The 11,310-nt window shown below is 44.2% G+C and overlaps 1 protein-coding gene across 1 annotated transcript in view; it reads left to right on the top strand.

The window, feature by feature from the left end:
- The first annotated feature begins 283 nt into the window (after positions 1–283).
- The window catches only part of GPC1 (glypican 1), a 275,461-nt gene continuing 264,434 nt past the window's right edge, over positions 284–11,310 (top strand). Inside the window, exon 1 of the mRNA XM_060767941.2 lies at positions 284–1,024. Coding sequence (XP_060623924.2) covers positions 844–1,024 — 181 coding nt within the window. The 5' untranslated portion in view covers positions 284–843. The remainder of the gene's footprint in view (positions 1,025–11,310) is intronic.

Below are 11,310 nucleotides of genomic sequence, written 5' to 3'. Positions count from 1 at the left end.
TAGCCCTGACTTGGCTTCCTCGGGGGGGAGGGAAGGGGCTTCCTCTTTTCCTCCTGGCGGGACTTCTTTCCCGGGGCGCCTTGCAGAGAGAGGGGCTCTTCCCCCAAAGCGAGAGGGGCTCCGTCTCTTTGGTGGAAGAGCTCTTTCTGCCAAACCCGGCGGGGAAGGAGGGGGCGGGGCTTGGCGCGAGAAGAAGAAGAAAGAAAGAAAGAGAGAGAGAGAGAGGTGGAGGGGGGGGAGCGCGAGGAGGCACGTTCTCCCCTGATTGGTGGGCTGGGGGCGTGATGCCACGTCCGGCGGGGAAGCCCTGCCTCGCTGTGGCGCGTCCTGCTCTTTCGGTGCCTGCCTCGCTCTTCTTCTGCTGCCGCTGCTGCTGCTGTGCAGGTGGCGCGCCTCCTCTGCCTTCTCTCCTTCCTTCTCTCTTCTTCCCTTCTCGGACCTCTGAGGAGAAACCAGCCCTCTTCCGTGGCCCAAAGTTTGCCGGCGGGGTCTTTCGCCCTCATTCGTTTCCAGTCGGTCTCCGCATCCTCGCCCGCCTCCACCTGAGAAGCCGCCCGCGCGTGCCATTGTTCCGAAGAGAACAAAAGTGAGCTCTCCCCTCACTCGGTTGCCTGGAAGAAGAGCGCGGCGCGCGAGGAAGGGCTTGACCCCGCCGCCTGGCATTGTTCGCGGATTGTATTGTTCCCCGCTCGGAAGGGAAGGCTCCGCCAAGGCAACCAAGCCGGGACCCGGGCACCGCCTCTCCTCCTCCTCGTCCTCCTCCTCGTCTTCCTCGCCGCCTCAGGACAAGCCAAGGCGGAGGGCACCCGGGGCTCCTCGGGGCTTTCCTCTCGAGGGGGCAGGATGGCTTTCCTCCCAGGTGGATGGTGGCTGCTCTGCCTCGCCGCCTCGGCCTCCTCCGCCTCTTCGGCGCGCACCGGCGGGGGCGAGGGGACCAACAAGGCCAGGAGCTGCTCCGAGCTCCGACAGCTCTACGGGGCCAAAGGCTTCAGCCCCAGCGGGGTGCCCCAGGCCGAGATCTCCGGTGAGTAGCTGCCCCGCGGGAAGACGCCGCTTCCCCCTCTTCCGCCCCTTCTTTGTCCTCCTCGTCCTCGTCTATTCCTTCTTCCCTTCTCCTCATCTTTTTCTTCTTCCTCCTTTTCTTCCACTCCTTTTTCCTCCCTCTTTGTCTTCCCCTCTTCCTCCTCCTCTTCTATTTCTTCTTCCTCCGTTTCTTCCACTCCTTCTTCCTCCTCTTCTTGCTCCCCCTCCTCTTTTTCCCTTCCCCTCGTCCTCCTCCTCTTCTCTCATCTATTTCTTCTACCTTTCTCCTCTTCTTCCTCTTTTCCACTTCTTTCTCCTCCTTCTTCCTCCTTTTCTTCTTCTTGTTCTTCCTCCCCCTTCTCTTTTTCCCTCCCCTTCTTCCTTCTCTCCTTCTATTTCTTCCCTCCTCATCTTCTTCCTCCTCTTCTTCTTCTTACTCCCCTTCTTCCTCCTCTTCCTATTTTTCTTCTTCCTCCCCTTCTTCTTCCTTTTCTTCCTCTCCTTCTTCCTCTTCCTCCCCCTCCTCTTTTTCCCTTCCCCTCTTCCTCCTCTTCTATTTCTTCTTCCCCTCTCCTCTTCTTCCCCCTCTTCTTCTATTCCTCCTTCCCTTCTCCTCTTCCTTTTTGCCCCCTCCTCTTCCTTTTCTTTCTCGGTCTCCTTCCCCCTCCTCCTCTTTTTCTTCCTCTCGTTCTTCCTCCTCATATTCCTCTCTTTCCTCTTTTTTCCTGTTCTCATTCTTCTTCTTCCTCTTTCTCTTCTTCCCACCTCATCTTCCTTCTCTTCTTCTGTTTCTTCCTCCCTCTTCTTCCTTCTCCTTTTTTTCCTCTTCCTCTTCATCCCCCTCTTCTTCTTTTTCTTTCTCTCTCTCTTTCCCTCCTCTTCTTCGGGAGGATGGGTGTCTCCGGCTGGATTTGCAAAACATCTTTGAAGGAATACCGACCTGACTTAGTCCCTTGGGCTTTTGAAACCCAGGAGCATGTGGAGCAGAAAATACTGCCTTTGTGCATACACAGAGTGCTCCCACTTTCCTCCTGCATTGGTTGCCCCAAAGTACTCAGGGCTGGGATCCAGGGTCAGGGCAAGTTTGATGGGGCTGAGGAACCTCCTTGCAAAGCTGGGACTCTTTTGGACCAAATCCTCCCCACAAAGAGGGGCTCTAGGTATCCCTAAAGGCTGCTTGGGTCAGTCACAGTCTTCCCTAGCTGGGACCTCCCTGTTCAATTGTAACCTCCATAGCATCCAGCTGGTTTGGCTAATGGGATGATGGGGGATGTGGTCCAACATCTGGAGGGCAGCAGGTTGGGAAAGAAGTGGGGAGGATGCCTCTCCCATGTTCTTTGGTGGCTTCCCATTTTTCATCCTCCACCTTGGTTTCCTTTCCTCTCGCCACTTCTGCCTCAGAGTTGTTCATATTTCTTGTAACTTTGCTGGAGTTGAGGCAGCCCATGTAAAGCCAGCGTCTGCACAAGATTTGCCTTTGAACAGAAGTGCTGAAATCTCTTGTTTCCTTCAAATTGCAAAACCGCCACCCGTCTTCCTCCCACAGCAAGTGTGCACTTTGTGGAATTTTATATCTGGTTCAGAGGAACCGGAGTCCCCTTCCCATCCTGCCCCCATGCTCTTGAAATATCGTTGGTGGGTGGTTGCTGTGGCTGCAAAATTCAAATCAAATCCTGTCCTTAGCATATGGCTGTGTGGCTTTGGAAGATCAGAGCCAGAAGTGTGGTGGTAGATAATGAGAAACTGCTGCGATTGGTTCTGAAGTTGGAAAATGCCACAAGGAAGGAAGAGGAGAGGTGGAGTGCTTTATCCTCTTTGGGGAAGAAAGCAGTTTATAGTCCAGCTGTCAGTTGTTGCTGTAGCTCTTTTCCCCCTTCCTTGAGAGAACACACAAATGCTTAGTTGTCTGAGGAGGTAAGCTGTAAAGCAGAGGTAATTCCTACAAGTGCAGAATTTTAATACTGACTTCCTCTGAATGGATGAGAGGGTTTCCGATTCCTTTTGAAAGGTCACATACTTCTGAAATAGGGAAGCCAAACCTCTATGGGAAATTAAATATTCTACTGACATTGGGACTTCTCATTAAAATTCAGCAATGAAATACATCGTGGTGTGCGCCAAAGCCAACTTAACAAAGATACTGTTTAAATTATTATCCCATTTCCTAACAGTGTTTGCTTAAAAACAAATCACAGTGAAATTTCTTAGTAAGTTTGACTTGGATTACATTTGAGTAAGGGCCCTTCCACACAGTCATATGACCCAGAATATCAAGGCTGAAAATCCCACAAGATCTGCTTTGAACTGGGATATCTGAGTCCACACTGCCATATATTCCAGTTCAAAACAGATAATCTGGGATTTTATTCAGCTGTGTGGAAGGGGCCTCAGTTGCTTCTCAACTAATATTTAAAGCACACAAGTCCTGTCTAAGGCCCCTTCCACACAACTGAATAGATAAAGGTAAAGGTTTTCCCCTGACATTAAGTCCAGTCGTGTCCTGACTCTGGGCGTTGGTGCTCATCTCCATTTCTAAGCTGAAGAGCCAGCATTGTCCGTAGACACCTCCAAGGTCATGTGGCTGCCATGACTGCATGAAGTGCTGTTACCTTTCTGCCGGGGCGGTACCTATTGATCTACTCACGTTTGCATGTTTTTGAACTGCTAGGCTGGCAGAAGCCGGGGCTAACAGCAGGAGTTCATGCCACTCCCCAGATTCGAACCTGTGACCTTTTGATCAGCAAGTTCAGCAGCTCTGCGCTTTAACCCACTTTACCACTGGGGGCTCCTACAGAACTGAATAAAAGACCACATTTTTTTCTTTGAACTAGAACATTTGGCAGTGTGGATTCAGATAACCCAGTTCAAAGCAGATATTGTGGGAATTTCTGCCTTGATATTCTGGGTTATATGACTTTGTGGAAGGGCCCTAACATTCTTATATAGGAGGTGCTTCAGTGTTCATTGTTTACCTGCAGAACAATCTGAAACCATGAGGACACAAATGTGAGAAATAGTTTTCCTCAATCAGTTACTGAAAAATAGTGAGTGCAGAAGGAGTGCCCACTACAGAATGGTTCCAGTTATCTTGTTATTACAGTCTATAGTTAGAATATCTCTGTTATGTTTAACACTGAAGTATGTTCCCTTTACTGGTTTATTTTATTCCTTACTTAGGTTCCTTCCACACAGCCATTTAACCCAGAATATCAAGGCAGAAAATCCCACAATATCTGCTTTGAACAGGGTTATTGGAGTCCACACTGCCATATATTCCAGTTCAAAGCAGATAATGTGGGATTTTATTCAGCTGTGCAGAAGGGGCCTTAATGAATAAAAATCTTATATGGAAGTTATCCAGCCTGAACAAGTGCTTCCTTAAAAATGTTCCACAGAGTGAATAAACAGGATGTTTTACACTGTTGTCACCCTTAGCGTTAAGTTCTTTAGAAGTGGGCCTTCAAGTAAGCATGCAGAAAATTGCTTTCTGCACGTTGCCTGCAAGAACTAAGTCTATTTTTGGAGAATATACATGAGATTTATTTCTTGGCCATTTAAACAGTGGACTTATTTTAGACTGCAACAAGACTTTAAGAAGTCTGATGGATGAGATTAATCTAGCAATTCAGTTACAAGCTACCGTATGTCCCCCATGTTCATGAGCAATACATTCATGAGCTTCACGTGGATACATGACACCATGAATTATAGCAAATTCTATTGAAATAAAGCCCCAAAATATCACATTGTACTGGAGGACCTAGAAAATGCCTAGAGTGCAGATGCCATATTTTGTCAGACGTGGATAAATGACACCACATGTACTGGTCCTGTGGATATAAAGGTTGTACTGTATACCTTTCTATGGCGACAGAAGAATGTACGGTATACTGAAGAAATCAAGTTGCTGCAGAGGCAGGAAATACAGTATATCTTAGTATTGATTGGTGCTTTTTTCATGTCAGGAGCAACTTGATAAACTGCAAGTTGCTTCTGGTATGAGAGAATTGGCTGTCTGCAAGGACGTTGCCCAGGGGACTCCTGGATGTTTTGCCATCCTGTAGGAAGCTTCTCTCATGTCCCCGCATGGGAAGCTGGAGATGACTGACAGGAGCAAATCCCACTCCTCTGATTCGAACCACTGACCTTTGGGTCAGCAGTCCTGCTTGCACAAGAGTATAACCCATTGGGCCACCAGGCATTACATGTTTCCTATCAATAGCTCATTGCTTCATTTTTAATGTTCAGTCTCTTGCCAGTGACATGGATTGTTTTCAATCAAAGAAATGTAAACCTATTGTTGATGTTGAAATTCATATGCTTTCCAAACATGTATATCTATATGTCTTCTTTAAAACATATTGGTTGGTAGCTATATAAAAGCTTCATGCAATCAAGAGACATGATCTCTGACCATGTGCCCATGCCCATTTTACATTGCAGGGGAGGATGTCTAGTGATTTTGTAGATCCATAGAAGGGCCCACCTATTCCAACTCGGTGTCAACATGGAAATCTGCTGCCAAAGTACCTCTGAGAAATGACAATATAAGATCTGTTTAAAGACCTTGAGTGACAGGGAGTCCATCCCCTTCCAAGATTGGCTTTTCTACTATTAAGTGGTTATTCCTATTAGAAGGTTATTTGTAGTATTTAGTTGAAATATCCTTTCTTGTTCCTGTTTCATCTGAACATGTTCTAATTTTTCAGTATCCTTCCTATACTATCATATCTAGAACAGGACACAATCTTGCAATTGCGGTATGATGAAAAGACAAGGTGTGAATTCTTTCAAAACTAATTCATAACAGGACTGAAAAAATTGAGCCTTTAGTCTCACAAAACCAGTCAGCAGATTACTCTGAGTAATTTAAAAGTCAAATTGAATTTCTTTATACACACAACAAGATCTAGAACTGGTCTTTCCCCCAGCCCTCTCCTCTTTGAGCCCACAGAAAGGTCCCTTCCCTTCTGTGACAGATGGTCTAAAAAGGGAGAAAAATTAATGGCTTAGCTTTTCCTGAATTCAGATCTGAGCCAGCAAAGAACCTGGGTCATAATGCCTATCCTCCTACTAAAATTAAAGTCAGGAGCTATCACAACATAAATGTAAATGACAAGTATATGAAACGATTTCCAAAGTTGCCTTTTGAGGATGTGCTGTCATGAACAGTGATGTTACACAGATACAGTTATGAACACTGGTAGAAAGAAAATGTACAGTGGAAAATGAAGAGAATGGGAACATGCAGTCTTGGGAGCCATCTGCTTATGGCATTGCCAGCTGTGTGCTTAAAAAAGAATTCTTCGTGTTCCTAGTTGGTGGTTACCATATGTACTTCATGTAGAAAGTCGCATCTGTGTTCATCTAGTGACTGCACAACACATTTTGCTAGACTGTGCAATTTGGACATCCGTGGGAGGAGTAAAGACTCTGCAAATTGGGGATTGCTGGTGATTCTAAAAACAGGAAATAAACAGAAATGTATTTACAATGCAAAAACCTGTAAGCAGGTTTGGTCCAATCTAAGGGCCAAACCTGTTACTCAACATGGCTCACTGCCAGTTCTTTTTCTTCAACTCTTCATTCTCTGTGCAGCATTTTACTGTCTGGCTGTTCTATTCTTCATTACTCATACTTTCTCCATACTGTGTCTGACTTCCTTTCAGTCCCAGTCCCCATGGGCTCAGCTTCTTCCCATCCTAATTGAACCAAGGGAGAGCTTGGTTTACATAGACCCCCACCCACCCCCCTCCATGGCTAGTGATAATGGATGGATCTCACAATCAAAACATCTCAAGGGCTGAAGTGTGCCCACCTCCAGACAAGCTGCTGTTCTTTCCAAACAGACTCCCCTTCCTTCCTTTCCACCCTTCTTCATAGTTCCAAGTGGCCCCTAAAGATCCATCTTTCAGAAAAAGGAATTGGCAAGGAAATATATATGTATAGGGTGCCTGTGTAACATCCAAAAACACTGCTCATTAAGTTGCTATTGCTGTTTTCTGATCAGTCTCTTGTTTCTCAGTCCTTGTTTTAGTCCTTTGTGCTAAAAGTTACAGATTATGCAGGTTGCTTTGATTGTCACTGAGATGACATCAGAGTTCAGATAGAATCTGTGTTCAGAGACAAATGTCTCTAGACAACAAGTACAAATTGCTATTTTAGATCACAATCTGGAGATCCTGCTTATACCTCTTTTTAAAAAAGCAATGGGGCAGAGCAGTGGTTGTACATATGATCATCTCCTTCAGCAGGTTCTCCTACTTGCTTTTCTCCACTGCTTACTTTGGGTTAACATTAAAGTTCCTTCAGCTACTTTAATCAAAAGAGAAAGCTGAGCAAGAGAATTTGCAGTAAACGAGGAGGGCTGGGTGCAGCATCTCCCTCATAATATAATTACTTAGATTGTTGTCCCTGTTGTTCAGCTTCTCTTCTTCCCTGTAGCATTTCCTTGACTGCTCCTTGAAGCTAAATGGTGGGATAGATTGGTATTTGGTCCAAATAAGAATGTTGCTTGGGCATTTCTTATGCTGTTTAATTGATGTTCAAGCAAAACCTGTCCAAGTGAGTATTTTTAAGATGCAAGATTTTTATCTCATCTTCTGTAAAGCTCTTCCAAAAGTTGACTTTTGTATGAATGTTAGCAGTGTTTTCTTTGCATTGCATCAAGTTCCGTGGCTTAGCACAAGTTTAATGTTGCTTCTAAACCATACAACCAAATCACAGCCTTCATTCTGTTTTAGCAAAAGTGAGAGTATTCTCTTGGGTGAGCCTTAAATGCCTTTATGCTCTACTACTTATGTGATTACTTTATTCTTTATGTTAATGTCTGATCATTACCCATACCAAAGAACAAGAGAGCATAGGAGAATAGGTGTTTGTAATGCGAATGAGTTTTCGAAACCATGTAGATCTTGCATTAATTAACATCATAGATTTCATTGAAGCAAGAGGCTGAGCCTCATTTATGAAGATGAATGTCAAGTGCCAGGTGCTCTTGTGTTGCTTGCTGTGAATGAATTACTGGCACTTGCTGCAGTTTTAGTAGGTTTGTAGTATATTCTGCACATTTTAATCTCCACTCTTAGTTATGGTTTTAAACGAGGATTATGACTAAGATGCACATTTCATCTGATCAGTGAAAATTTTAGGGAGTGCAAGCCTGTTGGGACACACATCCATGCTGAGAATTGTTGTTGATGCAGTAACTTAAAAAGGTTTGGATTAATGAAAGAGTCACCTTTCGTGTTCTTTTTGATTTTCTATTATTTGTTTGTTCATGGTTAGTCAACACCTTTTCTACAATTGGTCTTAACAGGACATGCATGGAAAATATGCTGTGTATCCTTTGTTCTAGAGCAGTGGTTCTCAACCTGAGTCCCCTACAACTCCCAGAAATCCCAACCAGATTACCAGGATTTCTGGGAATTGAAGGCCAAAACATCTGGGGACCCACAGGTTCTGGAGTTTTTTTTACCATTACCAGCTATGCTGAGACAAGCAAAACATTCTCCAGTGTTGGTGAAACTCTTGCCTGAAGCAAAAATCATGAGTCTAATAGGTTGGGAAATCCAGGCTGAGATTCCTTTTGCCAGTGTTACTGCACCAGTGTAGATGTGAGTTGAAATACAGCACAGCAGTTATAGGTTTCAGAGAAAGCTGTTCTCATAGAGAAGGTTGCCCTGCTGGTTCCTGAGCTGCTCAGAAGCTGGCTGGACAGCTTTCTCTCCCAAGGATTATGGCTGTCTTTGCCTTTCTACCTTCTGCCACTGAACTGACCTGCAAAAAGTACACTACACTTAGGACCGTCTAAGCTCTTTTGCACTTCTAGGCAGAAAGCCAAATGCCAACTTTGACATTGTTGTATCAGCTGCTACTAATGGTTCACTTCCATTGCCAGGGGCTAGCAGGCCTTGGTGCCCAGCTCTGTGTATTCCTGAGGAGGATACAATTCTCTCTCCTCATTGTAATGGTGACTCTGGCAATAATCCCAATTGCTAAGGGCCCAGGCAGGGAGGAGCTGTGTCAACAACAAAAAGTGGCTGGCACTCAGGGCACAGGTTTATGTGGACCTCTCCCACCTCCATGGTGGTAGTGATGGTTGTGGCCTGAGCCACAGCATCCTTCCATTGCTGCTGGCCCTTTTTCTACTTGAAACCAGGAAGGAACCACAACCCCAAAATAGCCAGTGCCCAAGATGTCACACTCCCACAGAGAACGTTAAAGCCTTTCTACAGAGTTAGAAGTTGCTTCGTGCTTTAGCTTAAGAAGATATTTGCTCTAGAAAGTTATGCTGAACAGGTCGTTAGAAGAGCAAGCTCCCTTCTAATTTAGAGAGAGCAACACATTTGCAACTTGCCACTTCACTCAGGCACACTACCATCATAATGGATCATTAAACTGGCATAAAGCACTGACAGTTTTGAGCCCCACTATAGTCACGCCTATAGTTGTTTTCATTTCATTGGACTGCAACAAAGGGCTGACTTCCCTGTAAATGGAGACAAAACCCATTATCATGTCTGAATACTACTTGAAGTTTTCATAGTTGCAATGTACAGAATGTAGACATTCTCTTTGGATGGGAAACCATTAGTTATTGGGTTGTTGTAGGTTTTTCCGGGCTATATGGCCATGTTCTGGAGGCAATTTTTCTCCTTTAGTTATTGGTTTTTTACTTTTTATTAATGAGAGCTAAAATTGTGTAATGGGTTGAGCTCAGACTACAACAGGATTGAAATCTCTGTTCAGCCATGGAAATGTACTGGGTGACATTGGGCAAGTCGTATTTCTTCATTTTCAGAAGAAGGCAAAGGCAACACGTCTCTGGACAAATCTGGACAATAACAACAAAGCATCTTAGGTACAGTTTTTCACAGGAATGGGACTTAATAATTCTTTGTATTAAGATATGGTGCCATGTCCCAGTTTTGCTTCATCTGTTTCAAAGTCAGTGGGCAGCGTCTGTTTTTCTTGAGCAATTAATTTATCAATGAACCCACAGATCTAGCTGTTCCAAAAATATGGCCCTACAAATAAAATTTTGCCACTTCAGGTACTTGCTTTCACCCTCCTGCCCCAGATAAGTCCCCAAGGATTTGCTGTGATGATGTTGACATATTTCGTCTTTCCACTAAGATGAATAGAAAGGATAGAATTGTTTAAATTACAGATTACTAGTATGTAATGTAGCTCAGTCACTCACCTGGGCCATTTGTCTTAGTATCTTTGGATACATCTCCTGTTTACTGTTTTCTAGTTGAAGTCCTCTCAATGAATACAAATACTGATCTGCCCTCTCAAAATTAGGATGTGTTATGTGTACCTTTGCCCCACAACAAGCCCTGTTGGACACAATGAGACTTCAATTTAAGTAAGCATGGAATATGGCTGCACAGTTCTTCATTTTTAAATTATAAGATCATTAAACATGGTTTCATACTCCAAAAGAGCAAGCGTGTGGTTTTTGCCAAAGAGATATGGCCAACATATACAGCTATGTGCAGTGAGTCACAGCTTATGAACAGCTTCTGACTAGAAGAGATGTGACAAGGCCACCAACAGGTGAATATTGTAGTAATCAAGCAGATGCTTTATCAGGTTTTCTTTGCTTTTGAAAAACTGCTATTGACTGCTTTGCACTGTGCAGCTGTTCACTCGTAACAGTGGAGTTTTTATTAAAAATGTATCCTACAAATAAAATTTGACACTGATACGTAGCTGTAGGCTACAAATTCTTTCTACATAATATCATCAAATCAGTTACAGCATACCTAAGAAATATATATGGAATAATTCTTAGAAAGCACAACCACTTAAAATGTAAAGGAATATATGTATACAGTATGGTCGATCAAGCCTACAGCTTTAGGAATTTTAAGATTCTTGAGGCTGCACAGAGGCATGTAGTCACTAGCAGGGTTTTTTGGGGGGTGGGGGGATTGGTAGAGTGGGGAGTAATGTACAGTTCAGAGATCTGGCATCTGTGGGCAGCATGGAACATCTGATGTTAATTATTTCCAGGACAAACTTTTGAGAGCTAAATTAGGTGTGCTTAGATGCATTCTTTCAGAATGGTGGCAGTGGCGGGGGTGCATGTTGAGTGTTGAAACCCAAATTCTCCCAGGAGAAGTAAGAGTTCAATTACACCTTTTAAATTATCTGTCCAAAGCAGGATGCCTGCCAGAGGACAGTGAAAGCTTGCAGAATGATTTTTCCCTTGCCTTCTTTACTGACCTAATAAAGTTTACAGTAGGGACTTTGGAATTGTCTTATGGTCAACACAGT

Source organism: Anolis sagrei, chromosome 3 (genome assembly GCF_037176765.1).
Source record: "Anolis sagrei isolate rAnoSag1 chromosome 3, rAnoSag1.mat, whole genome shotgun sequence".
In the NCBI taxonomy this organism is placed as follows: domain Eukaryota; kingdom Metazoa; phylum Chordata; class Lepidosauria; order Squamata; family Dactyloidae; genus Anolis; species Anolis sagrei.
Note: the sequence above shows the minus strand (reverse complement) of the source record. Positions and strands in the feature narration are given on the sequence as shown.